At 59.3% G+C, this 26,881-nt stretch overlaps 1 protein-coding gene and 1 non-coding gene across 4 annotated transcripts in view; one reads left to right on the top strand and one right to left on the bottom strand.

The window, feature by feature from the left end:
* Nucleotides 1-227: 227 nt before the first annotated feature.
* TRNAG-UCC lies at nt 228-299 on the bottom strand. The gene has a single exon. It is a non-coding gene; the product is annotated as a tRNA-Gly (tRNA).
* A 264-nt stretch (nt 300-563) lies between these two features.
* The window catches only part of DPP9 (dipeptidyl peptidase 9), a 41,175-nt gene continuing 14,857 nt past the window's right edge, over nt 564-26,881 (top strand). For 2 of the 3 annotated variants that reach the window (XM_036846952.1, XM_036846953.1), the window contains exons 1-13: nt 564-722; nt 1,710-1,762; nt 4,351-4,438; nt 8,121-8,374; nt 13,931-14,043; nt 15,247-15,420; nt 15,502-15,670; nt 16,426-16,539; nt 19,551-19,679; nt 20,960-21,021; nt 22,626-22,726; nt 23,395-23,572; nt 23,792-23,954. In XM_036846952.1, coding sequence (XP_036702847.1) covers nt 4,383-4,438; nt 8,121-8,374; nt 13,931-14,043; nt 15,247-15,420; nt 15,502-15,670; nt 16,426-16,539; nt 19,551-19,679; nt 20,960-21,021; nt 22,626-22,726; nt 23,395-23,572; nt 23,792-23,954 — 1,513 coding nt within the window. In that variant the 5' untranslated portion in view covers nt 564-722; nt 1,710-1,762; nt 4,351-4,382. Of the gene's footprint in view, nt 723-1,692; nt 1,763-4,350; nt 4,439-8,120; nt 8,375-13,930; nt 14,044-15,246; nt 15,421-15,501; nt 15,671-16,425; nt 16,540-19,550; nt 19,680-20,959; nt 21,022-22,625; nt 22,727-23,394; nt 23,573-23,791; nt 23,955-26,881 lie in introns of those variants that run through there. The other variant, XM_036846954.1, reaches the window with a different exon arrangement.

Raw genomic sequence — 26,881 nt, forward strand, 5'->3', positions numbered from 1 at the left:
CCAGCGGAAACATTTCTAAATCTTTACTGTAGAATTTTAAAACTTGCTTCAAAGTAATTTCAATAGAAATTCAGCGTCGGTGCCTTTTTCTTTTTTCTTATTTCCCTGGTCTTTTTTAGATACTATGGAATTTAAAATGTTATTGCAAAATAATACAAATTCTAGGTCGATGTTTGACGCGAAAGTTTTAAGTGGACGGTAAAACTAAGAAAGCCGTAAAACGTAGTTGCGTTGGCCGGGAATCGAACCCGGGTCAACTGCTTGGAAGGCAGCTATGCTAACCACTATACCACCAACGCCTGGGCAATCAAGTTTTTCTCTCGGAGCCTTTAGTAGAAGTATTATCGGTTAGGCCGGGCGATACCAAGTTACCGGGGGTGTCTCTCCCAACGTCCCTGCTCGCACAGGAAGACGCCACGTTTGGGACGTTTCACCCCACTTGCCGCGGGGGCCGTGCTGGCGCGTCCCGCCCCCCCCAGCGCCCCGGACTCCTTGGTGCCGGCCGGGAGGTGGCCAATCCCAGGCCGCCGCCTGGGCCGCTCGACTTCCGGGTCAAAGGGGCCTGAGCTGCCGGGTATCCCGTGTCCGCTGCTGCCGCTGTTCCCTGCGCCCGCCACTTCCTGGGCCGCAGTCCCGGGCATGGAGCCGCGAGCTTGAGGCGCCGCTGGCCCCGGGACGCCCTGCCCAGCCCGGCCCTCGCCCCGCGCTGGCCCCGATCCCCGGTGAGCAGTGCCCGCGCGCCCCGTCCGGCCTCGGCCGCGACCCTGAACCCGCCATTGACCGGCCCCACCTCAGTCCCGACTCTGGATCCTCCACTGACCGGCCTCCCCTGTGCCCTCCGTCCCGGCCTCCGCGCACCCCGGCCCCGCCATTGCCCAGACTCGCGGTTCCTCCAGTCCCCGCCTCCGTTTCCCCTCCGCCCCGGCCTCTCCTCACTCCTTCCCCGCCCGTTCCCTCCGCCGGCAGGGCCACCTCTCAGCCTCTCCAACGCCCGGTCTGTCCCGACCTCCTCTCCCATCCCGTTGCTGCCCAGACCACCTGGCTCTGACCCCTTCCGGGGGTGGCCGCACCCAGTAACGCCTTCCCTTCCTTGTCGGCTCTGGAGGTCCCTACCTTCTCCTCCTCCCCATGTAAACACGCTATCTATATGAGACCAGAGCCCACTTCCTTGACCTGCTCCCACCCCTTCACCCCTCCCCAGCGCTCGGCTTCCCCGCCACCCACATCCCCACAGGTCCAGCCCCTTCCCTCAGCTTCGCTCCCAGGCCAGTCCAGCCACCCACCTTCTTCGCACAGAGGCTCCGACCAGCCTTGACACTTCCCCATCCATGCGGCAGCTGAGCCTTCAGAAGTGGCCCGTTCCCTTTGAGCCCATCCCTGCCCCCCTCCCCCCCACCGCGAGGAAGTCACTTGCCTCAGCGGCAAGAACAAACCTTTCCAGGAGCTGGGACTAAAGCCCAGGAGGGGTGCCCTGTGGCCACCAATCCCTGTCGTCCCTTGCTGGATCCTGGGCGAGTTGGGCCCCGTGGCAGGACTTTCCTCCCTGGTGTGGTTCAGACAGCGCTTCAGGGCTGTGAGGCATCCTTAGGAACTACTGGGTACAGAAAATCAGGCCCGACCATCAGGGACTCCCCGAGTGGCAGGAAAATGAGTAGTTAGCAGGTCCTTCCATTAAATCGCCGCGTTAATAAGACATTTACTCTGTCAAGGTCTGTGTTCCACGTCCGCGGCTGGAATGGAGGCTCTCTGGACCCTTTAGAAGGTCAGTGGTGCTGGGCTGGGGTGGCCGGGAAGGCTGGTTGTGTGCTGGTGGGATTCATTTGCCTGCTCCTGGATACAGAATTTGGCAGGAAGTGGTTTTCTGCAGCCCTGGGGTCACTGGTCTTGGGGACAGTTAGCCAGGCCCCAGGCCAGGGGCTGCAGCTTCGTGTGCTCTTGCTGGAGACTTTTCTTTCTATCCAGCATCGTATGCTAGATGTCCATGGACAGACGCCCTGGAAGGACTGGGGGAGAAAAAGGAGGGAGCACTGATTCCAGCTGGATTTGGTGGATGTGTGGCTGCATCTCCCCCCCTGCCCCCCCCGCCACACACACACCTTACACGGTGCCTGGCGCTCAGTCTGTAAATGGTGTGGATTCTGGCTCTGAAAGGAACTTGAGTCCAGTTCTCCCCTTGGTGTAATTTTAAGTAACTTGGTTAGATGACAGTACTAGCTGGCCCGTAGTTTCTGCTATGTCAGCTACTTTACCAGTGCAATCTCATTTAATCCTCTCAGTAGTCCTAGGCGTAGGCACTGCAGTCCCACTTTTTTTTTTTTTAATAAATTTATTTATTTATTTGTTTATTTTTGGCTGAGTTGGGTCTTTGTTGCTGCACGCGGGCTTTCTCTAGTTGCAGCGAGCAGGGGCTGCTTCTCGTTGCAGTGGTTTCTCTTGTTGTGGAGCACGGGCTCTAGGCACGCGGGCTCAGCAGTTGTGGCTCACGGGCTCCAGAGCGCAGGTTCAGTAGTTGTGGCGCACGGGCTTAGTTGCTCTGCGGCATGTGGGATCTTCCCGGACCAGGACTCGAACCCATGTTCCCTGCGTTGACAGGCAGATTCTTAACCATTGCGCCACCAGGGAAGCCCTTCAGTCCCATTTGTAGCTGGGGAAATTGAAGCACAGAGAGGTTAGGCGGCTTCTCCAAGGTCACATAACCCAGTAGTGGCAGAGTCAGGATTTGAACCTAAACCTCTCTGACACCAGAGCCCACAGTTTTCACCACTGGACTGAGGTGAAATCAGTGCTTCTTTATGGTGACATTTTGCTTCACTTCTTCCATGGGATCTCTGTCCTGGGACCAGGCGCTGCTTTCTTTTCCTTTAACCATCAGGGCACCTGTCTCGTCGAGAAGGGGGTGGGGTGCCCACCAAACCAGGGGTCCCTTTGACTTTGTTCAGCGTTCAAGTGAGGACAGGGACTCGTTCATTCAACCTGAGATGTTTGCTGTACTGAGTGCTTCCTGTGTGCCGGGGCCACAGCAGGAACAGGACAGATGGGGGCCTGCCTCCATGGAGCTGACGTCCTGGTGCGGGGTGCTCACCCACCCAGAGAGGGCTTCTCAGCCTCAGCACTAGCGATATCTGGGGCCAGATTATTCTTTCTGGCGGGGGAAGGGCATCCTGCTAATTGTGGGGGACTTAACAGCATCCCTGGTCTCCACCAGCCGGATGCCAGCAGCATGCCTCCCAGTCGTGACAACCAAAAACGTCTCCTGGGAACACCAGCCCTCGTCAAGACCCCCTGGCTTAGGGGATTCACTGACCCCCCAAGAGACTCTGCGCTCCATGACCATCTGACCCTCGGAGGTCCTAGGATGCTGCACACGTTTAAACACACAAACCAAGAGTGAGGGACAGGAGGCGACTCACAGACGCCGGGGGCCACCCTGATTTATACCGTCTGAACCATTGGGGATTTATTTTGGTGTCTAGTGTGAGCCTAAGGATCTAACTCCATTTCTTTCCCCCAAACAATGAATACAGAGCTTCTCCCCTTGGGCACTGTGGACACTGGGACCAGATCATTCTCTGGGGTGGGCCATCATGGCCACGGTAGGGTGATGAGCGGCATCCCTGGCCCCAGCCACTGGATGCCGTGGCACCACTCCCCCAATCAGGGGTAACAGCCAAAAATGTCTACAGACATCACCAAGGGTCCCCTGGGCAGGGGGGCGGGGAGAGGGGGAAAATCACCCCCAATGAGAACTACCATTTTAGAATGAGTGCTTACAGAAAGGCCCAGGTGTTGAGATGGGGATAACAAGGTAGCAACTTTGGACTTCGTGCCAGGAAAGACCCCTGAAGAGGTCATGCTGGGACCCAAAGGATAAGAGGGAGCACGTCATACAAAAAGCAGGGCAAGGGTGTTGTAGGCAGAGGGACTGGTAAGTGCAAAGGCCCTGAGGTAGGACTGAGTCAGCGTGTTTAGGGGAGATTAAGGCCAGCGTGTCTGGAGATCATGGTCAAGGAGGTGGGGTCAGGAAGTTCATCAGGGAGCAACCACAGTGGGGAATTTGGGTTTATTTGATTTCCAGCAAGTGCCGTGGGTGGCGGCCCCCGAATCGTTTGAAACTCTCATCTTCTCAGGGACTCTCATCTTGGGAGAACCACCCGGTTTCTGGCAAACGCCCGGACAGGTGTTTGAATTTTGAATTTCAGGACAGGGCCTGCACCATCTGCCTCATGAGGAGGCCCTTGGCATTGGGTGTTCCCCGCAGACAGGAGGGCGGCCTCGAGGAATGGGGGCGGGGAGGGGGGCCCACAACCCCACACTGCCAGAGTTGCAGCCCCTCGGTCTGCCCCCTCACAGGCTCACCCACCCTGAGGTCAGCCGAGTGGTTAATGCGGAAGGTTAAGAAGGTGCGGCTGGACAACACAAACACAGGACGTTGGAGAAGGTAAGGGGCGTGCCATGGGAGCCGTGGTCGGTGGGGACGTGGTAGAGGTTCCCGAATTTCCAGCGGAGTCTTAGGTCTGGGAAGGCACCTTGGCCACCCCGACGTTTCTGCATTTCCCCGGGGTGCGCGTCTGGCTGTTCTGCGTGGGCGGCAGCGTGGGCTAGGGAGGGGTTGTTCAGCCTTGGCATTTTTGACACTGGGGCTGGGTCATTCAGTGCCCGCACTGGCATTGTAGGGTGTGGAGCGTCACCCACCTGTCACAACAGCCACAGATGTCCCCGACATCACCCCGTGTCCCCTGGGGACGGGATCAGCCCCAGGTGAGAACCGCTGGCCAGACGGTCAGGATGTGGGTTTGGGGTCCAACAGACTTGGGCTCCTGCCCTTCCTCGTGGGTTTCTTTGGGCGAGCCACATGACCTCTGAGCCTACTTTCCAGTCCAAATGAGGACGAGCCCAGAACTCACTAACCGGGGTTGCAGTGAGGATTAAACGTAATCATCCACACAAGGCCCAGGCGCTTGTAAGTTCCATGTGTGGGGCCCGGTACGGGAGGAAGGGACCACAGGAATTCCGCAACCTAGCCGACCTCTCTCACTATCAGTTTTCTGATCCTCAGGCTCATCTGCTTTTAGGGAGCGCAAGGCTCGGGGAGGCAGGAAGGGAACGGGAGACGGTTCTGGAAGACAGGGCTGACGTTAAGCGCGGTCACTCGTTTCCCGGATGTGGGCTCTGAAAACGGGTGGTGTGCGTGCATTCCGGTGTCGGTTAGTGATGGGACCCCGAGTCTCGTCTCTCGTGTGCGCTAGGTACCACGTGGGCACGGGCTGGGCTGCACACTGACTTGAAGAAGCTGAAGGCCCGGGCAGTGCCAGGGCATGGCCTTCATAGGGCAGAGGATGGCCTGCTGCTTCCAGGGAACCCGCACCCGCAGGCATGCGCGAGTTCCCTGAGGGCCACTCTGAGGCATTTCCGGAGTGTGGCGGGCCCCGCCCCTCCCTTCCCCTCCCCTCCCCTCCCCTTGTGCCTTATGAGAATCTGCTTTCCTCATCACCGGCCCCGCCTGGGTCTCCACCAGGTGCCCCTGTGGGCGGGTGGTCCCAGCCCGTGAAGCACTGGCTCAAACAGATCACAAAATGCCATCGGGCCTCGACTGTGACCGCACCAGCGGGTCCCGAGCCGTGCGCTGGCGGTGTCGCGGGCTGTGAGGCCTTCTACCGATTGGCAGAAGGAGAGCGTAGGTGGACCTGGCCTAAGTGGCTTAGAATCCACTTTCATTTCCCCAGCTGTGTAAACTCTTGAGTCAAGAAGCCGAGCCCCAGCTGGCACTGAATGAGACGGGGCCGGCACAGGCTTGCTTCCTATGGGCTGCATTGCATTCACCTGTTCCCCCTCCGAGGCTCCCTCTGCGTCTGGGGAGGAGAGGGGCGAGCGGAGGGCCGGGGTGTAGCAGCAAGCCTTAGCCTGGGAGCTCAGGCTGCCTGGCCACATCTAGAAGATTCCTAGAACTTTCTCCCGATGTTTCATCTCGTTTCTCATCTCCTGGATCGTGTTTTTGCTTCCTGGGCTCTCTGCGCGGATCGGAGGCAAGATCATTTTTATCGTTCTTTGCTGTGGAAGGAATCCATGAGATTCCGGGAGTGCTTCCGCCAGCCTCTCCGCTTCTGGGGTTCCCCGTGGGAGCCCTGGAGGCCACGGTCTGTTCTTGTGCCGTGAACGGGGCTTGAATTGTGGCAGCCGAGTTGGTGGGGGGGCTTGGCTGGTGAGAGGACATCCCCTGCCTTGGTTTTCTGGGCTTGGTACCAGCAGCGCTTGGGGCCGTGTGGGCTCCGCAGCGCTCAGCCGGTCCTGGCCCGGCCCCTGCCCAGCACCGCCCGTGGCCCCTGCCGCCCTCGAGGTGAACCGCAGCTCTGGGCAGGCCGGGACGGGCCATGCGTGCCCCTTGGCAAGGCTTCCGTCCTTCCAGAGTTTGCTTTATTTGACCCGAGGGCCCCGAAGGCTCTGATGGCCTGTGTTCCATGTCTCCAAAGCCGCCTTGGGAGGAGCTGAAGTGTCTGGGGGACAGGACACGCCAGCTTGTTGCCCCGCCACCGCTCTTCCCCCAGCCCGGCTGGGTCAGGGAGGACTGAACAGGGGGCGCGGTTGGAAAGGGCACTCTGATAATCAGCCCTCAGTGGGTGCTCAGGAGCCAGGGGAACCGTCTCGTGTCTCTTTCTCCTCTTGCCTCTCAGAGCGGGCAGGGGTCCTTTGTCCTGTGGTGGTCACTGCAGGGTCTCATATTGGCAAGGGGCAAAGCCTTCTGGGAGTCTTAAGGCTCCCACTGGAAGGGGGAGCACCAGCTCTGTCCATGACTTCTCTAAAGCCGTCCCCTCCTACAAGGGAACACCGACTTGTGCCCGCAAAGCCGCTAATCCCAGAGGATAAGGAATCCCAGCGTCTGGCGAGGCCTTCAGCCATTCGGTGCCCTCGCAAGAAATCGAGCCTGGCCTGCTCACATTGGCTGGCCTCGCTAGACGACCCTGGCTCTTCCAGAACCGGGTCACCGTGGCCATGTTTAGATTTCCCTAAAACAAATATTTGTCTGGCCAGTCCTGTTCAGTCAAGAAGTGTGCTGAGCAGCGGGGGTGGGGGTGGGGGTAGGGGTAGGGGGGAGCCGTTGCACAGCAGCCGCTGCCCCTGGAGGGGGAGGAGAGAGTGGGATGGCCTCTGGGGGAGGGTTGCACATCCATCCTCTCATGTGGAGCTCCCCCGATGTCCAGTGAATATCTGCCTGGGCCTCTGAGCACCTCTGGTGAGGCACGAGAGGTTCCCCCGCTGGCCAGCAAGCTGACGGCACCAGTGAGGAGGTTTGCAGACCCATTGCTTACGCTCAGTTCTTGGTGCGGGAGCGAGCGTGTCTCCCAGCGGGCTGTAGGGGAGACCATGATTCTGTGGCTCTCCGAGGAATGCCTCCTGTGTGCCGGGGCCGTGTGAGGTGCTGGGATGCTGCTGTGAACGGGACAGACGCGGGGGAGACAGGAAGGGGACCCGTGAACAGCCACTGTGACGAATGCTCAGAGGGCAGGGCAACCAGGTGGCAGGTGAAAGGTGAACGGAGAGACAGGTTTCGGTACAGATGTTCATCTGAGGACCCGACAGATACTTAAGCTGAGATCTGATTAGAAGTTAGTCCAGTAGAAAGAGGGAAAAAAGTGTTCCAGGCAGAAAGGATAGCACATGCAAAGGCCCTGGGGCAGGAAGCAGTCTGGCCTGTTTGGGGAGCTGAGAGAAGGCCAGTTTGCCCGAGGCCTAGTGATGAAGCGTGGTGAGGTGTGAGGGCCTGGCAGAGGTCAGAGGGCAGAAACCATCGAAGGCCGTGGTGAGCGCTGGTTTTTAACCCTGGAGGGTGTGGAAAACCAAGGAAGGGTTTTAAGTTAGGGGATCAGATTTGCAGTGCATGTGCAGTCAAGCTGAGAGATGGTTGCAATCATTCATCTGAGAGGTGATGGTGGCCTGGATCTCAGGATTCGTGGATGGAGAGATGAACGATTTGAGAAATACTTACGGGGGCGGGGAAGGTTGCACGGGGCTGGGGCCCTGCCAGGGGAGTCGGAGAGTCTGATGGGAGGCAGCTTGTAAGTGGAACCTGGGTACCACCCCCCCCCCTTCTCATTGTCTTCCTGCCTGTCCCTCCCTCCTCGTAGCTTCTCGCTGAATTCCGAGGGGGCGGAGAGGATGGCGACCGGGGCGCCGACATCCGACCGGGGCGACGCCGTGGAGATGGAGGACCCAGCCTCCCGCTTCCAGGTGCAGAAGCACTCGTGGGACGGGCTCCGGGGCATCATCCACGGCAGCCGCAAGAACTCGGGCCTCATCGTCAACAAAGCTCCACACGACTTCCAGTTTGTGCAGAAGACGGACGAGTCGGGCCCCCACTCCCACCGCCTCTACTACCTGGGTAAGCCCCCGGGCTCCCCTCGGACCCCCCAGGCTGCCCTCGAGCCGGGCAGCATTTTTGGGACAACTGTTACTAAGTCCTCTAGTCTCCAGATGTTGGCCGCTCCAATTAGTTAGACGGTCCCAATAGAGGGCCTGGCCCTGGGCAAACTGTCCCATGAATGACGCAGTGCTGCCCATGTTGTGATGCCACCCGTGGATGACATCTGTTTACAGTGAAAGTCTGGGACGGGCGTCCCCCACGGGGCTCAGATGTGTATGTGACCAGCGCAGAGGGCAGGCCTGCCCCATCTGTGTTACAGCAGCACCATGGTTCGGGCCTGGCCTGTGGGTCTGAGGCCCTGAGATTGTTTCCAGCCCTCGTCAGCGGGGCCCGCCCCCTGAGTCACTTCCCCACCACCTGGGCTGGGCTGGGCCTGGCTAGTGAACAATTTGACTTCCCCCCAGTGGGAGTTGAAAGTAACTCCAGTAGATGCTTGCCGGCTAGCAACGCGTTAAGAAGGAACCTGAGGCTCAAGGAAAGGTGCCACGGTGGCATAACCGTGTGCGTCGTGGGCTGACAGTTGGGGTTTGCTCTCCCTGCCCGAGATCCCTGGCGGCTAAGCACGTTAATGGCTAATCACGTCTGCCTCCTGGTATGTGCCTTGCGAGCAGCACTTTCTACGTCATTGGCAATTATTTATGTGTTTGTGTTCCCTGCCGGCCTTTGGGGCACGGATGAGGCCTCGTGTACACCTGTGGCCTCAGCAGCTGGGCCAGGGCCTGGCTCCTGGTAGGGGGACAGCAAATATCTATTGAGCAAATGAATTTCGCCTAAAGGTCTTCCAAGGCAGGAAGGAACAGTGCCAAGCATGTCCCTCTGTAAGTAGCCTGACACGTTATTGTTGATCCAGGGCAGGTTTTTAACCTCAGCACTGGACGTTTGAGGCCAGCGCTTTCCCTGTGTATCCTCCGCCTGCCCCCAGTCAGCCCTCAGTCAGTACTGGAAGCGAGTGATGGAGTGAACGAATGAGTGAAGGTCATCCCCTGCCTGAGGCTGACCCCACGCCAAGGACCGTGAGAGTGACTGAGATGGACGCCAGATGGCTCTCCCTTTCCCACAGTCCATGCCGTCTCTCCTCCTAGAGGCCCATGTGGAAACCAGATGGCGGTTTGGCAAGCAGAGGCAGAGAGGGGAATGGTCTAGAAGGGTCAGCAAGCGACGGCTGTCTGTTTTTAGCAATCTAGTTTTGCCGGTGCACAGCCATGCCCACTGGTTTACAGACCGTCTATGGCTGCTTTCGAGCATAACTGCAACAGAGGTCATGTGGTCCGCAAAGCCAAAAATACTTAGTGTCTCTGGCCCCTTGCAGAAAAATGCTTGCCAACTCTAGCCTAGGAGAGATTAGGGCATGCTTCAAGTTTCATTTACCCAAGGGAGAGTTGGCTGTTAGGACCGAAAGTGCCAAGGCTCTGGGACAGTGGTGAGCTGCTGCCTCTCTCTTCTTTTTTCCTGTGGTTCCGTGGCCCCCAATCCCTTTCTCCCAACACAGTCTCTCTTGGGCCTCTCGCTCTCTCAAGTTCAAGGTGCCGTCCTGGTCACGGTACTTATATGAGTTTCCTGGGGCTGCTACTGAAACAAATGCCCACCGACTCAGTGGTTTAAAACAACAGAAACGTATTCTCTCTCAGTTCCGGAAGCCAGAAGTCTGAAATCAGTTTCTCTGGGCCAGTCAAGGTGTCCGCAGAGCCAGTCTTCTTCCGGAGGCTCTAGGGGAGAATCTGTTCTTTGCCTCTTGAGGCTTCTGGTGGCCACCGGCATTCCTTGGTTTGTGGCCGCGTCACTGCAGTCTTTGCATCCATGGTCTCATCGCCTCCTCCTCTCCTGTGTGTCTGTAATCTCTCTGTCTCCCTCTGATAAGGCACGAGATTACATTTAGGGCCCACCCGAGATAATCCAGACTAATCTCCCCAGCTAGAGGTCTTTAACGTAATCCCATCTGCAAAGGCCCTTTTGCCAGGAAGGTAACATACAGTTTCCAGGGTTTAGGACATGAGCGTAGCCGTTGTTAAGCCAACCACAGAGCTGCCGAAAGGGACAGAAATGCTCCGAGCTACTTTGAGCCACCAAGGACCCCTCATAGTAAGGACACAGGTGTGTCAGTGAGCCCCCCAGCCTCATGAGCAGCACTGAGAAGCCCAACCATGTGGAGTCCAGGCATCTGCCCTCGTATGTTTCTCTCCGTGGATCCACCCTCACTGCCCACCTACCTTCCACTGCCACACTCCCAGGATTGCACATCTGGTTCCAGCCACCAGCAGAAACGGACCAGCTTTCTCTGAATTTCTGGGAGAGCGAGTATGATTGGCTCAAACATCCACTCAGCCAGTCATCCTTGGCCTGGGGCGGGCGGTCCCTGCCGTCTATAGCAGGTGCTGAGGGCCCACTCTTGTAGGGGGCGGCTCCAGACAAGGAGTGTGGACCCACTGCGTCTCCAAAAAGTGCCTAGAACAGCCCAAAGCCATCCTGCTTCTCTTGGGGTGACGTTGCTCACCCTTGAGCTGATCCAGTCTGCATCACTCAACACCCTCGGGGTACCCTTGACCTCACTCCATGTCCAAGTTCCTGGGGCAGGTCTCCCCAGAACCCCCGTGTATTTATAACCTGTTTGCACTAGCCCGGTGCTGGGGGAATGCTGGCAGTCAGAAGCATTTATGGATTGAACAGAAAGGACCTCTAGGGGCGATGCCCAGCCCGCCCCCTGCTCCCCTGGGAACCTGCCTCCTGGGCGGGCCCCAGGCTTGCCAGTCACCGTCCTCTGGGAAGGCTCACTGGGAGCCCAGTGCACGTGGGATGCAGCAGAACAGGGAACACGCCTGCCGCTCGGGCGCGTCCCCGGAAGACGGTTCCAGGGCTCAACTGCTCCTAGCGGGTCGGCTCCTCCCCCCTGCAGACGGGTGTCCTGCATTCGGTGGAGGAGGGCACGGGGCCCCAGACAGCACTGGGGGTCCCTTAGGGGGTCGCTCGTGTCCTGTGTCCAGGTCCAGGGTCACACGCCCCACGTGGCCCCTCATCCAGGCCACGCGGTGTTTGCCCAGGCCCCTGGGCCACCTGCCATGCTGGTGGGCTTTGGGGTGGGGTGCTGTCCCCAGAGATGGAGCAGAGCTGGTAAGAGGAGGCACGGGAGGGACCGTGACAGCAGAAATCCGCGGCCGTGGTCAGCCGTCCCAGACCCTCGCTGTGCGCACCGTCGCAGGTGCCGAGGTCAGCTCCTCCAGGGAATGTGCCGTTTCGTGTCACTGCTTATGAATCGTTGGCGGGGGGAGGCGGCGCTGATGTTCTTGGCGAGGCCGCACCGTTGATATCCTGTTTGGGAGGCTCCGGCTCCCAGAGAGCCTGCGGACGCGGGCTGTGCAGAGCCCACGGCGCTCGGCCGAGAGCGGCCACCTGCGCCCTCCCAGCCACCACGCTGGGTGGTGTTTGCTTTTTTTTAAAATTGAGATGTAATTCACATCCCATAAAATTCTCTCTCTTAAAGGTGGAGAGCTCGGTGGCTTTGGGTACAGTCACAGCATTGTGCAACCGTCACCACAGTCAAATTCCAGAACGTTCCATCACCCCAGAAAGCAGCGCTGTGCCCATTAGCAGTCACTCCCTATCCCCCTCCCCCAGCCCGTAGCAACCACTGACTTGCTTCCTGTCTCTGGATTTGCCTGTTCTGGATGTTTCACAGAAATGGAATCACAGGGAATTCCCTGCTGGTCCAGTGGTTAAGCCTCCGCGCTTCCGCTGCAGGGGGCGCGGGTTCCATCCCTGGTCTGGGAACTAAGATCCCACAAGCCGTGTGGCCAAAAAAAAAAAAAAAAAAAAGAAATGGAATCATGCACCGCACGATTCCCGTCCCAACTTGTCTTGTGAACTTAGGAAGATGGCCCCGTGGGCAACTCGGATGGGCGGCGTCACATCCGTGCCTCTAGCTGGGAATGAGTCCAGCTGTGGCAGCTTAGAGAGTCCTTAGAAGTCGAATTGTGAATGCTTCCCACTTGTAGCTTTGCGTTTTCACTCTCTTTTTGCTAACTATACTTCACGAGGAAACTTTGTCATGAGTGGAAGACGCGAGTCGCTTGCCATGTTGAGAAGCTACCCGTAAGAGTTACTGTGGTGGAAAAGGTATTATTTATGAAGCTCTATCTAGCTCTGGAGGCGCCAAGCTTGGTGGGCGGCCCTCCTGTTCTCCCACTCTTAGAAGTGAGAGCACCTACGAGGAAGAGAGGCCAGGGTTGAGAGGGGTCAAAGCGGCGTGCCTGCTTTCTGTGACCCGCTGTCGGCCACAGCGCATTCCCGGGCCACCGCAGAGCATCCCGCCTGCTGCCGGGGGGCTCTGCCCCAGTCCCTCACCTCGTTGCCCAGAGCGTGGGGAACCCGAAGCTTCCCAAGAGAACCATTCTGCTCCCGCCATTAACTTTGTTAACAGCCATAGTACCGTCATCCATCAAGGCAAAGGCACTTCCAGTTGGGACTTCCCTGGCAGTCCAGTGGTTAGGACTTGGCACTTCCACTGCAGGGGGCATGGGTTTGATCCCTGGTCGGGGAACTAGGATCCCACACACGGTGTGGCGTGGCCAAAAAAAGCCTGGTTAGAAGATAACGTCCTTGTTTTATTTGCCACTGTTTGTGCTGAGTGCTTTTTATCTCTTACCTCACTTAATCCACACAGAGGTCTCACTAGGCAGCTACTGTATTTTACAGATAAGGTTAGATTAGCTCAGTGGTTCTCAGTCAGTCGGGCTGTTCCTGCCCCAGGGGATGAAGCTCAGCAGTGTCTGGGGACATCTGTGGCTGTCACACTGGGGGGGCTCTTGGCATCCAGTGGGCGGGGCCAGGGAGGCTGCTGCACACCCCCCAGTGCCTGGGACGGCCCCCCAGAGGATGACCGGTCCCGGTGTCAGCAGCACCGAATGGGAGAGGCTGGATTGGATACACGTTTCCCGGTCCGTCTGGAGCTTTGCCCGTTCTCTGATCCTCGATTAATTCCTGGACCAGAGCCCAACCTGTGGAGAGTTGGGAATCACTGACCAACCCCCCTGTTTTCATCCTCTTGTGTGCTATTTCTTTTTATTTATTTATTTATTTATTTTGGCTGCGCCGGGTCTTAGTCGCGGCACGTGGGATCTTTAGTTGCGGCATGCGGACTTCTTAGTTGTGGCATGCATATGGGATCTAGTTCCCCAAGCAGGGATCCAACCCGGGCCCCCTGCATTGGGAGCATGGAGTCTTACCCACTGGACCACCAGGGAAGTCCCATTGTGCGCTATTTCTTCAGTAACTGAGGCTAAGACATTCAGCACTAACATCTCAGGTGGAATTGCCTGCTGCTTCTGCTGGCGGGTGTAACCCAGGGTCCATGGCTTCTCTGGGGAGGGGTGTGCCGTCAGGGTGCTGTAGAAGCAGGAGGAACCAGCCGGGCCCAGCCCCAGGGAGCCACGGGGAGTCAGGGCCCGAGGCCGGTCCCGCCCGAGTCCCTCACCCCGACCCTGGCAAGGGCGCCCATTCTGGTTTTCCTCTCTTCCTCCCAAGGAATGCCCTACGGCAGCCGAGAGAACTCCCTCCTCTACTCCGAGATCCCCAGGAAGGTCCGGAAGGAAGCGCTACTGCTCCTGTCCTGGAAGCAGATGCTGGATCACTTCCAGGTGAGCCGTGGGAGTCGGGCCCTCCCGGTGGGCAAGGCAGGCGGGCGCACGGCAGCCCCTTCTTCGGCCTCACTCAGCTTCCTTGGGCCCTGCACCCACCCCACCCCCCGAGGGGGGTCCCAGCCTGTCCCCTGCTTAACGGTAGCCCCTTGGAGAGGAGCGCCTGGCCCTGGACCCCTGTGCCACACCCGCCCCCTCCCTTCGGTGCACACCTGAGCCCCAGCGTGTAGCTTGCGGTGACAGCTCCCGTCAGAAGCACGTCTTCCTCTTAAATGCCTCACCAACGGCGTGCAAGTGACTTGGGCCAAGACCCTTTTATAGAAATTTAGCAAATAATGGATGTCGCCCAAAGTCACCTCGCTTCCAGAGGGGGAGATGGCCGGTGAGCGGCGAGAGTGCTTTGTGCACTGGTGTATGTTAATTTACTTTTGATCAAAAATAAAATATGACAGTACGCAGGGGAGGGAACCCGTGCAGCCCCTCTCTCTTTTGCCTGTCCCCTGTCCCAAGCTGACCAACTCCTGTTTACATGGCTTTCCTCGCAGCGTGGGGCTCATTTTGCTTTGGATTCTGCTCTTTAAAAATGCATTTCTGGGAATTCCCTGGCGGTCCAGTGGTTAGGACTCCGCGCTTCTACTGCAGGGGGCGCAGGTTCGATCCCTGGTCGGAGAACTAAGATCATGCATGCCACGCAGCGCAGCCAAAAAAAAAAAAAAAAAAATTAATAAATTAAAAAAATAAAAATAAAAATGTATTTCTTCCCTTTAACGTTCCTCTGAATTTCCACATCATCTTCAGAATTCTTCTTGGGGCAGCTGCATGGTGTCCACCATAGTTTACCTGCCCGCCCTGCCCAAGGTCAGGCGTTAGGGTGGTCAGGCGTGGAATCTGCCCCACCCCTACCCATGCCAAGAGCAGGAATGGCTGGTGGTGGGTGGCTTCAGCTCCAATGCTCTCGCAGGAAGGGGCTGTGACCTGGGAGGGAGGGCGGGGGTCTGTAGGGTGTAGGGTGGCCCTGAGGGCGGAGGAGGGCCTCGTCTGTCTTAGAGCGATTTGGTGGGGGGGGGGTGAGGAGGCTGGAACTACAGGTGAGCCCCGCAGTCCTGCCAGTCTGTGCCGCTCTGTGGCCAGGGTGCTGGGGCCTCCAGCTGCTGATGCCGGTGTTCCGCCCCGCCCCCCCGGCCCCGCCCAATGTGTCCCCAGGCCACGCCCCACCATGGGGTCTACTCCCGGGAAGAGGAACTCCTGCGGGAGCGGAAGCGCCTGGGCGTTTTCGGCATCACCTCCTACGACTTCCACGGCGAGAGCGGACTCTTCCTCTTCCAGGCCAGCAACAGTCTCTTTCACTGCCGGGATGGCGGCAAGAACGGCTTCATGGTGAGCCCCGCTCACTGGTGTGGGGGACGGGGCAGGTGGCGGCTTCCTGACCCCCTGAGCTGGGTCTCTGTGTGTCCCCAGGTGTCCCCCATGAAGCCCCTGGAAATCAAGACCCAGTGTTCCGGGCCCCGGATGGACCCCAAGATCTGCCCCGCCGACCCCGCCTTCTTCTCCTTCATCAACAACAGCGACCTGTGGGTGGCCAACATCGAGACGGGCGAGGAGCAGCGGCTGACCTTCTGCCACAAGGGTGAGGCCGGGCGGAGGGCGCCGGGAGGAGGGCGGGGCGGACGGGAACCGCACCCCTGGTGTGGTCTGTCCTCACAGCCACCAGTCCAGCTTCTAGAAAGATGCCCGCCCCCGTCACTGTGCTCCCCGCCGGACCACCAGGCGCCTTCCCAGACCGTGATCTCACGGCCCCCCTCCCGTGGCTTCCCCTCTGGCCCCACAGAGAGTCCAGCTGCCTGGCTCAGGGTCTTCCTCCGCGTGAATCGCCCCGGCCACTGGGGCCTGGCCTCCGTGCCGGACACTGGTGCGCCTCTGCTCCCCTCAGCCCCTCCTGCCTCCGCTGTCCTGTCCCCGCGCCATGCTTCCAGCCCAGAACTCACCAGAGCCGGCCTGCCCCTCAGGCCCCTGCTTGCCGACAGTGACATCATCACCCCCGTGCAGATGTATCTGTGGGACTGCATGGGTTGTGACCTCCGACCCCGATCCCTGCTTCCTGTCCTGCCCCAAGGCCCTGGTGCCCTCTCACTAAACCTCACTGAGCTTCTCAGCCAGGGGCGACTGGGGTACTGGCCATGTGCCGAGACATTTTCAGCTGCCCCAGCGAGGTGAGGGGGCTCCTGGCACCTAGTGGGTGCGGCCAGGGAGGCTGCTGCACACCCCACAGCGCCCAGGACGCCCCCACAGAGAACGGTCCGGCCCCGATGTCAGCCGTGCCAGCGGAGAAGCCCTGCTCTAAACCAGACTCCTCGCCTCTCGCCCGGCCCCCTCCCCCTCCAGGCTTGTCCAGTGTCCTTGACGACCCCAGATCCGCGGGTGTAGCCACCTTTGTCATCCAGGAAGAATTTGACCGCTTCACTGGCTACTGGTGGTGTCCCACAGCCTCCTGGGAGGGTAAGCGCCTTTCTGTTTTTAGAAACACTTCTGCAGACACTTCTTCTGTTAGCAGAAGCACAGTGTACATGCTAGTCTGCTCTTTGCTCTTTTCATTTAAGATAAACCTCAGCAACCTTCCCATCAACATCCGTGTCTCAGTCCTTTGAGGCTGCTGTGACAGAATACCACAGCCAGGGCGGCTTATAAACAGCAGACATTTATTTCTCACTGTTGCCAGGGCTGGGAGTCCAAGTCCAAGGCAGATTCGGTGTCTGGTGAGGGCCTCTTCCTTGTTCATGGATGCTGTCGTATCACCCTGTCCTCACATGGTAAAGGGGCAGGGAGCTCTCTGGGGTTTCTTTTTATAAGGGCACTGATCCCCTTCATGAGGGCTCCACCCTCGTGACCTAATCACCTCCCAGTACATCACATTGGGGGGTAGGGTCTAACATTTGAACTCTGTGGAGACACAGACATTCAGTCCATTGCAGTCAGCGCCCAGAGAATCCTTTAACTGTGGATGTCCTGGGGGCATGGATGTACCACAGTTTATTTAAGAAGCCCACACTGATGGGCACTTTGGTTGTTGCCAGTTTCCGGTTTTGGTTTTGCTTTGGTGTTGTAAACAATACTGCAGCAAAATCTTCGTACATTTATCCTCGTGACCTCCTGGGAGTATGTTAATGGTCCTCAGCCAGGGGTGGTTCTGCCCCACCCCCCCGCGCCCAGGGGACACTGGGCAGTGTCTGGGGACATCTGTGGTTGTCACGACTGGGGGTGCTCCCGGCATCGAGGGGGTGGGGGCCAGGGGTGCTGCTCCACACCCCACCCCAGGGTGGCCCCCCCGCAGAGAATGACCCGGCCCTAATGTCCGCAGCGCCAACTATCGAAAATGCTGCCTTAGAGAAAATTCCCAGCTGTAAGAGAGATGAATTGAAGCTACATGCATCTTAAATCTTGACGGATTTTGCCAACAAGTTAGAAAGAAGCCAGATCAGCAGGCCCCTTTGTATCTGTTTTTCTGTGCTGTGCGTGAGGCGAGGGTGTCTTATCTCCCCTGTTCAGTGGACCAAAGTCCGTTTCCTGAGCGCGGGGAGAGTCGTTTCTTGGGGTGCGTGAGTACCATCACACCCTCTGCTGCACGAGCAGGAGTGGGCCAGGCCTCCGCTGCGCATAGAGTCCTCCCTGGCCTTAGCGCCTCGGTGTGCGTCAGTGGGCGGGTGGCCACACAAGCCAGGATCCCGGGGACCAGGCACTGGCCACCCACTGCCGCAGCCGGGTGCCACCCCATCTGTTAGTCACCCCTGCCTTTATGTCAAAATCGATTTGAAAAGAAAACTTCGTGGTCCTACCATGAATAGAAGCTAGGCATGAAAACTGTGCAACGGAAAGAAACCAGCGCCGAACATTCTAGCCGGCACCCAGGAAAAGGGTGACTTGCCAGCGTCAGGCGCCTAAGGGCTGCTGGTACTGCCGAGACGGGGCCGGGATCGGCACGTTTCTGGGGAGGATGCCGCACGCGCTCCCCCTTCGTCTGGGCCGGGGTCTTTCACCACCGCAGCGCTGTGTGTGTCTGTGGTCTGTGTCTCTAGGGAAAAGGGCTCCAGGTCAGGAGTCAGGGTCCTGGGTCAGGTCACTCAGCTTGTGACTCTGCGCGCCTGAAGCAGGTGACCATCCACCCTTCAACTTCCGGCCTGTAAAGTGAGGTCTCACCCCCTCGGCCCTGTGGACACGGAGGCTGGGTCATTCTTTGTGGGGGGCCGTGGTGACTCAGTGTGTCACCTGAGTTGTGACAGCCACACATGTCCCCAGACATTGCCACATGGCCCCTGGTTGCCATCCACTGGTCTCAATGACAAGATACTCACTCTGCTCTTCTTAACAGCTCAGAACCCCTCAGACAGAGCCCCTGAATGCTGAGGCCAAGGGACGTTCACCCCGCTTGCTGTAGCCCCACTCATGGCACGCGCCCATGGAGCTGCACGCCCATGGCAACCCAAGAGGGTCTTTCCTGGCCAGAAAACTCAGGGCCCCGGAACGACCCATGCCCAGTGGACAGACATAGAAATAGAAGCCCTTAGCGCTGAGTCTGAGCTGCAGCACTTCCGCTGCCTCAGCCCTGTGGCCGCCAGCGCCCCATAGAGCAGGTGTGGAGACCTGAAGGCAGGGTGAGCTTGGCCGAGGTCGGCGGGTGTCACTGGTCCGTCCTAGTGAGTCAGGTGAGGGTACAGGAAGCAGATGGGGACCCGTCTCGGCAGGCGAAAAAGGAGCAGCCGTGGGCTCCGTGCCCTTGATGTTGGCATTGCCAGTCCCCACGCCCCTTGCTAGGCTGTCAGCTCCCGGTGATTCGCTTACTTCTCATGACAACTTTCACTGTACCCCTTCTTGAGCCCTGCCCCAAGTGCTAGTCTGCTCGGGCGGCCGTGACCACGTCCCACAGATGGGGCAGCTCAGACGTCACAGCCTGGAGGCTGGACGTCTGAGATGGAGGTGTCGGCAGGTTTGACTTCTTCCGAGGCCTCTCTCCTCAGCTTGCAGACGGCTGCCGTCTCCCCTTGTCCACACATGGTCTTCCCTCTGTGTGTCTGTGTCCTAATCTCTTTCTATAGGAACAGCAGTCATACTGTATCAGGGCCACCCTCAGGGCCACATTTTAACCAAATCACCTCTTTAAAGACCCCCATCTCCAAATACAGTCCTGATCTGAGGTCCAGGGGTTGAGACTTGAATGTAGGAATTGGGTGGGCGTGTGGTTCAGCCCGTAAGTCCCCACGTGGCCATCTCCCTTGCCTTCCTGTGCTGGGAAGAGCTCCGTTCTTGCTCCAGTTTTACAGGGAAGGAAATCGAGGCCCCAGGAGGACATGTGACTGGCTTCAGGCCTAGTACGCAGCAGAGCTGGATTTCCAGCCCCAGGGACCATCCTTGTCTGGGCCCTGCCATGGTAGAGCAGAGTCCCTGTGTGGGCAGGGGGGTGCGGGGCAGCAGAGGTGACGCCCGGCACCCTCAGCAGCTGCCCTGCCCCGTCCCAGGTTCAGAAGGCTGCAAGACGCTGCGGATCCTGTACGAGGAAGTGGACGAGTCCGAGGTGGAGATCATTCACGTGCCCTCTCCCGCGCTAGAGGAGAGGAAGACGGACTCCTACCGGTACCCCAGGACAGGTGAGGGCCCAGGACAGGTGAGGGCCCAGGACACATGAGGGCGGCTCGGCGGTGGTCTGAAGCCTCACAGAACATGGTGAGGCACCAACCAGGATGGGCCCACAAGACCCAGACAGGGATGGACCCGGAGAAGCAGGCTGCACTCGGGAACAACAGCCAGGCCAGCGCCACCATCAGTGGTGACTGGTGTCCTGCCTCGGGGCCCAGGAGACAGTAGGAGCCCTGGGGAGGCAGTGAGAGGTGTGGGCCCCCTCCGGGGGCACATCAGACACTCACTGCCTTGTGAGAATACAGGGTTTGCCCAGAAATACAGGGAAGTCCCAGAAATCTACCAATTCTTAAACGTGGCTCGAATCATTTAAAAGTACTTAGCGGGACTTCCCTGGCGGTCCAGTGGTTAAGACTCCACGCTTCCACTGCAGGGGGCACGGGTTCGATCTCTGGTCGGGGAACTAAGATCCCGCATGCCACACGTGGCGCGGCCAATTAAAAAAAAAAAAAAAAGACTTAGCCACACAAAATACGTGTGCAGGCCAGGTTCAGCATCTTCGGGACCTCCGTGGAAGCCTACGACAGACTCGTTCTTGCTAACTGTGGGCCATGCTAGGCAGAGCCTTCCTAGGGAAACTTGCAGTCCCTGGTGTGAATGGGGAAGCCGGTCCTTCCCTTCCCCTGTTGGAGAGTCGAGGAAACAGAGGCACCGAGACATTACTTGCTGAGCCACGGGGGCCAGAGTTGAGATCCGTCGTAGGAATAACAGGGGCCTGAACCAAATCCCACCCTGGAGGGCATGTCTCGGTCACCCTAGCCTATAGGCCACCTGCCTCCCGACAGCTGAAGACTGGCTGTGTTGCTGGGACACGGGCCACCTTTCTGCATCATTGGTGCTTTTGTTACGGGCGTGTGCTGTCTTTGCAGCTGGCATTCAAGCTCTCCAGTGGCAGGGAGGCATCTTCCTCATGTTTGTGTCCCCCCTCACGGCCCTCCCACCAGCCCAGGCCTGACCTATGTTCTTAAACAGCAAAGTTGTTGCCACGTCACTGTCGGGACTGAGGTCCAGGCCCAAAGTCAGAGAGTCCTACCTGGGGGACTTTGTGCCTGGGCCAGAGAGGGTGACGCACCTACAGAGAGACCTTTGGCCACCTGGCGCCTTCCTCCCCTCCCCCCACGCTGGCTGTGTCACTGCCTGTGAGGGTCACCCCCCCAGCCGCCGCCCCTAACACCTGCTCTCAGCCCTCTTGGCGACACCTGCTAGATCCACCTCGCTTTTGTTTCTGCAGGCAGCAAGAATCCCAAGATCGCCTTGAAACTGGCCGAGTTTCAGACCGACAGTCAGGGCAAGGTAAGAGGGGCCTGGGAGCCTGGGAGAAGCTTCTGGATGAGGAGAGGAGGGCCGGGGTGTGCGCTGGGAGACGGGTCCGGAGGCCGCTTGCCCCCATTGCATGGCAGGTGCTTCTCTTGGCCAACTGAGCCCGAAGAGGCTCTGCCCGGAGCCCCGGCTTCCAGGCTGGGCCCTGCTGCCCGTCACTCTGAACCTGGACTCCGAGACGGGGAGTGGTGAGCCCGGCCCCACCTGCCTCCAGGTGGCCCCGAGGCGAGCGTGAGCTTTGAGCAGAGGCCCCGCAGGGGTTGGGCTGCGCAGGAGGGCGGTGGCTCGCAGAGCTTCCGGAACAGAGAGCTCAGAGGGGTGGGGAGCAGTTGCCTGGGGCACCCCGACCTCAGGCCAGGGGTGCTCCACCCCAGCCTCTGGGCAGCTCCTCACATATCACTTCACCGGCCCCATCAGTGTTCTGCATCCTTCCCTCTGTCAGCTGGTCATCGTCGCGGACAAGGGTCCTCATCACCCAGGGAGTCGTTCCTCAGGGCCCCACAGCCAGGAGGGCAGAGGAGGCTAGGGGGAGAAGGGCGGTAGGGATGCCCAGCCCCACGTGGGGATGTCAGAGGGCGACGCCCCTCGCGGCAGAGGTTGGAGCAGGCAGACGAGCCGGGAAGCCCCTGCGTATGTTTGCCGAAGTGGCTCCTCATGTAATGTTTCATAGAAAAAGCGTGAGATTAAATACACCTGTTTTCATGATTGAGGGGGATGGTTTTTGGTTTGGGCATGATTAGGCCCTAACCAAACCCCTTCTGCACTCTTGACCAGAACATTCTGGCAGATTCTACAGGGATCTGTCCTAAGTGGCTTTGTCGAGCCCCCAGCTGTTGCAAATGGTTCCTGGCCCCGTCAGATGGGCAGGGTCCTGAGGCGGCCGTGGGTTTTGCTCACTGAACAGGCAGCTGGGGCAGGCAGGGGTTGGTGGCGAGCCTGGGTGTGGGCCGTGCTGAGCCCCTGCCCGCCTCTCTCCTTTCGCCCCTCCCGGGGAGACGCGCTGCCAGCCCCGTGTCACCTCCAGGAAGCTGCAGCGGCCAGGGGCTCTGTCTCACCCAGGGCCACCCGGCTCTTCAGTGACACCCCAGGCCAGATCCCTTGGTTTCCAGGCAACAGGCTGTCATAGCAAAGTACCACTGGGAGGTTTAAGCCACTGAAGTTCTTCATCTCCAGGTTCTGGAGGCTAAAGGTCCAAAATCAAGGTGTCAACAGGGCTGGCTCCTTCTGAGGCCTTGCGGGAAGGTCTGTTCCAGGCCACCCCCCTTGGCTTGGAGACAGCTGCCTGCTCCCTGTGTCTCGTCACAAGACGTTCTCTGCCTGTGTGGTGCCTCTGTCCCTTTTTATAAGGACACCCGTCCTGTTAGGTTGGGCCCCCCCCCACCCCAGTACGACCTCATCTGAACTAGTTACACCTGCGACCACCCCGTTTCCAAATAAGTCCCCCTTCTGAGGTACCAGGAGTTAGGGCTCCAACATGTGGAGCCGGGGGGGACACAGTGCCCCCCCAACAGTGGCTGTCTCCTCCTGGGCAGCACATGGCCAGGCCGGACTGTGACCCGGGTCTGCTTTGCCTTTAGATTGTGTCGACGCAGGAGAAGGAGCTGGTGCAGCCCTTCAGCACGCTCTTCCCGAAGGTGGAGTACATCGCCAGGGCCGGCTGGACGCGCGACGGCAAATAGTGAGTGTCTCCCTCGCAAGGTAGAAGGTGTCCCTTCGCAGTCATTTTCTAACCCTTCGGCCCAAGTTGGGGCAGACACCTCTAAACCAGGGCCCCAAACCACCACCCGGGGGCCAAATCCAGCCCGGTGCCCGTTACCGTACAGCCCACAAGCCAAGAATGGCTTGTCCGTTTTTCAGTGATGCAGGGGGAGATCCAAAGAAGAGTATTTTGGGGAGTTCCCTGGTGGTGCAGTGGTGAGGTCTCTGTGCTTCCACTGCAGGGGGTGCGGGTTCGATCCCTGGTCGGGGAACTAAGGTCCCACATGCTGCCCAGCACGACTGGGGGGGAAAAAAAAAAGTTAAGAAACTGTCCACTTAGAGTAAAATATGAAACAAAGGGTAAATAAAGGCTGAGGACTTGGCAGAAATCGGCCAGGTTTACAAATGACGTGAGGTGTTTGCAGAACAAGCTGGACTGCACAGTTCTGTCGGCACCCCCGTCTCCCCCTGAGCGGGCGTGCCGGCCAGGGACCCTTTGCGTGCTGCAGGGTCACCTGCTCAGGTGTGGGTGAGGTCGGCAAGGGAGGCGCCGTTCTGATCAAACACAAGCGTGGAAAGGGGGCCGTCGGGCCCTGGCTGGCCTCCGGTGGCCCCTGAGGTGCCGGCCCTCTCTCGTCTTGCCCCCAGCGCCTGGGCCGTGTTCCTGGACCGGCCGCAGCAGCGGCTCCAGCTCGTCCTGCTGCCCCCGGCCCTGTTCATCCCCACTACCGAGAACGAGGAGCAGCGGGCAGCCTTCGCCAGAGCCGTGCCCAGGAACGTCCAGCCGCACGTGGTGTACGAGGAGGTCACCGACGTGTGGATCAACGTAAGGGCGGGGGGTGTGCCCCGCATCCCCGCCCCCAGGTCCCCAGCTGGGCAGGGGCTGGCGACGTGGAGAAGCCAGCTCAGGAGGGAGAGTCGGCGGGGTCCGACCTCTAGCCAGGCTGTCGGAGCCTCCCCTTTCTCAAAGGGATGTGTGCCGCCCGCCCGCCCCCGCCAGCCCCCGCTTCTGACACGTCCTCTCTCTCTCTCTCTGCCCGGACAGGTTCACGACATCTTCTATCCCTTCCCCCAACCAGAGGGAGAGGAAGAACTCTGCTTCATCCGCGCCAACGAGTGCAAGACCGGCTTCTGCCACTTGTACAAAGTCACCGCTGTTTTGAAGCCCCGAGGCTACGACTGGACCCAGCCCTTCAGCCCCGGGGAAGGTGAGCAACCCTGACTAACACCTTGCTCATCGCCTGTGGTTCAAGCCTGTGGTTTGTTCCCTGGTCCCGCCCCAGAGGGAGCGGGTGCCAATGACTAAGAGGCCGGCCTTTCCCAACGCCATTCCTGGTCTGGCAGGGTTATCACAGCCAGCTCCAGGCTTATTCAGGCGGCAGTATTTATTGAGCACCGACTACATGCCAGGCCCTTTGCACACCAAGTCTGTGCTGTCTGGCTCTTTATAGGAAAAGCTGCCCCGCCCTAGGTGCGGGGGTATCACTGTAGGAAGAGAAAAGCGAAGACCTCTGCTCTGGTGGAGGAGGCAGGCATCATCCAAATACAGTGAAAAGAGGCCAGGAGGCCAGGGGCACAGCAGTGGATAACGTGCCACAGAGCAGAGACCGGTGGAGGCGGAGGCAGCCGCAAGCGCTCCAGGCCGAGGGACACCCCGTGCAAAGGCCCTGGGGCAGGGCAGGGCTGGGCCTGGCGTGTTGGAGGGACAGCCAGGAGGCCTGTGTAGCTGGAGCAGAGTGAGCAATGGGGAGAGAGGGAGGAGGGGAGGGCAGGGAGGGGACGGGGCAGGTGGCACAGGGCCTCGTGGGCGGCCGGCCGCGGGGAGGACTAGGGCTTTTACCATTGACCTTCGGCCGGTTTAGAATGATTCTTGTGGCTGTTCATGGAGCAGAGCCTGAGGGAGTGGGGAGGTGACAAAGTTAGGGTCAGGCAGTGGGGCTGAGCTGACTCTGCTGTAGATCCAGGTGGGCCCGATTCTGGATGTACTTGACTGCTGAGCTGACGCGGTGGATTGCACTGGGGTCTGAGAGAGAGAGAGGGAGGGATGGCGTGGACGTCTGAAAGGGTTTTGGAGTTCCAGTCTGAGACGGAAAGACTCTGAGGGGACAGTTTAGGAGAGAACTATTGAGTTGGGTTTTGGACGTGTTCAAGTTGAAGCTCCGTGCAGTTTCCGGGGACCAGGGTGGATCCGTGGTGGGAACGTGGGCGTCCTCACACACGGACGGCATCTCAGCCTGGGGACAGGCTGGGGCACCAAGGGCGGAGCCTGGGTAGGGAGGGTGTGGTCTGAGTGCCAAGCCAGGGCTCTCCGAGCTTGGAGCAGGGTCTCCCCGGCACTGTGGACATCAGGGCCGGGTCACTCTCTGGGGGGTGTCCTGGGCCCTGTGGGGTGTGGAGCAGCCTCCCTGCCGCCACCCACTCGATGCCAGGAGCCCCCCATCGTGACAGCCACAGATGACCCCAGACACCACCCAGTGTCCCCTAGGTGTGGGACTGTCCTGGATGAGCCGCAGGGCTTCGAGGCCATGCCCGCTAAGGAGCCTGAGGCCGCCACAGTGTGGAGACGGTCACCCGAGGGAGGGGGTATCCGGGGGGCTCAGGCGCCGCAGGAGCCCGAGGGTCAGGAACAGATGAAGCCACAAGCTGCCGAGGCATCCGGTGAGATGGGGACCAAGGAGTGACCACTGTCTGGGCGTTGTTGTCCTTCAGGGTTGAGCACGGCCGTCACAGGCCAGCTGAGCCGTCTCAGAGATGCTCGTCAGCGTTTGCTTTTCTGTTTGTCTGGAAACCCCCTCGCCTTGGAGACTTCACTGGAGCAATCCTCATCCTCCCTCTTGAAACGGGCAGCCAGGAGCTCTCGTTCTGCCTGGTGGCTGTTGAGTGGAGCTCACGGCAGGTGCCCCCAGGGGACCCCTGCCTCTGAGGTGGGCCCTGCTGGTTTCCCCTCCGCCCTGTGGCGCCCCGACTGCATCCTCTCCACCGCCCTGCCTCTAGGCCTCCGCCTGCTGCAGGCGACTGGACGGTCCAGAAGGCGAGGCCGAAGGGGTGGGTTCCTTAAGGGCGTCCCGGCCAAGTGGGAGGGCCGTCAGGAGGCTGGGGGACCCGGTCAGGAGGAGTGTGTCCAGGTGACACAGGCGGCTCCCCAGCGGGGGGCCGGGAAGGGAGGAGGGAGGGGCCTGGCATGGTCGGCGGGACCCTCTGGGCCGTGAGCAGCGCGGGCTTGAGCCCGGAAGATGACTGAGGACAGTCAGAGCGAGTGGGAGCAAGGCAGGGGGACCCGCAGGTTGAGCCATCGCCCAGGCCTCCTGGGGGCCTCCTGGGGGCAGCAGGAGAATTGAGGGCACAGAGACTGTGGACTGGGGGCAGGCGTGTCGGCAGGGCCAGCCCCAGAGGAGGCCTGTGCGGCTGGGCTCCCTCCCTGGGCCCAGCAGAGTGGGTGTCAGCAAAGGCGTGAGTGGGCATGAAGTGGCGCATCCGGCCCCCGGTGAGTGAGGGGCGGAGGAACAGCCCTCCCTCCCGGGTCTTCTTGTGACAAGTCACTCGGCCCAGGTCTCTGCACTGGAAGTTCCTGACTGTGCAGCCCTGTGGGTCTGTGCAGGGACATCTGTCCCTCTCTAGGTGACGTTGGCAGTAGTTTGCTTCAGGTCCAAGAGGACAGAAAACAATTTTAGGGACTTCCCTGGTGGCGCAGTGGTTAAGAATCTGCCTGCCAATGCAGGGGACATGGGTTCAAGCCCTGGTCCGGGAAGATCCCACATGCTGCGGAGCAGCTAAGCCTGTGCACCACAACTACTGAAGCCCGCACACCTACAGCGCATGCTCCGCAACAAAGAGAAGCCACCGCAGTGAGAAACCCGCGCACTGCAACGAAGAGTAGCCCCTGCTCGCCGCAACTAGAGAAAGCCCATGTGCAGCAACAAAGACCCAACATAGCCAATAAATAAATAAATATTAAAAAAAAAAAAAAGGAAAGAAAACAATTTTAGCCAGCGCTCATAAACTGTCTTAATAATTTCTAATACGTGGCAAGACACATTCCGTATTGTTATTTACCTGGTAAAAATTCAAAAGCGAGACCTACCCACCAGAAAACCTCCTGTAACTCCACTGAGTCTTTGCTCAGCCCCAGAGTTTA

The sequence above is a fragment of the Balaenoptera musculus genome, chromosome 3 (genome assembly GCF_009873245.2).
Source record: "Balaenoptera musculus isolate JJ_BM4_2016_0621 chromosome 3, mBalMus1.pri.v3, whole genome shotgun sequence".
In the NCBI taxonomy this organism is placed as follows: domain Eukaryota; kingdom Metazoa; phylum Chordata; class Mammalia; order Artiodactyla; family Balaenopteridae; genus Balaenoptera; species Balaenoptera musculus.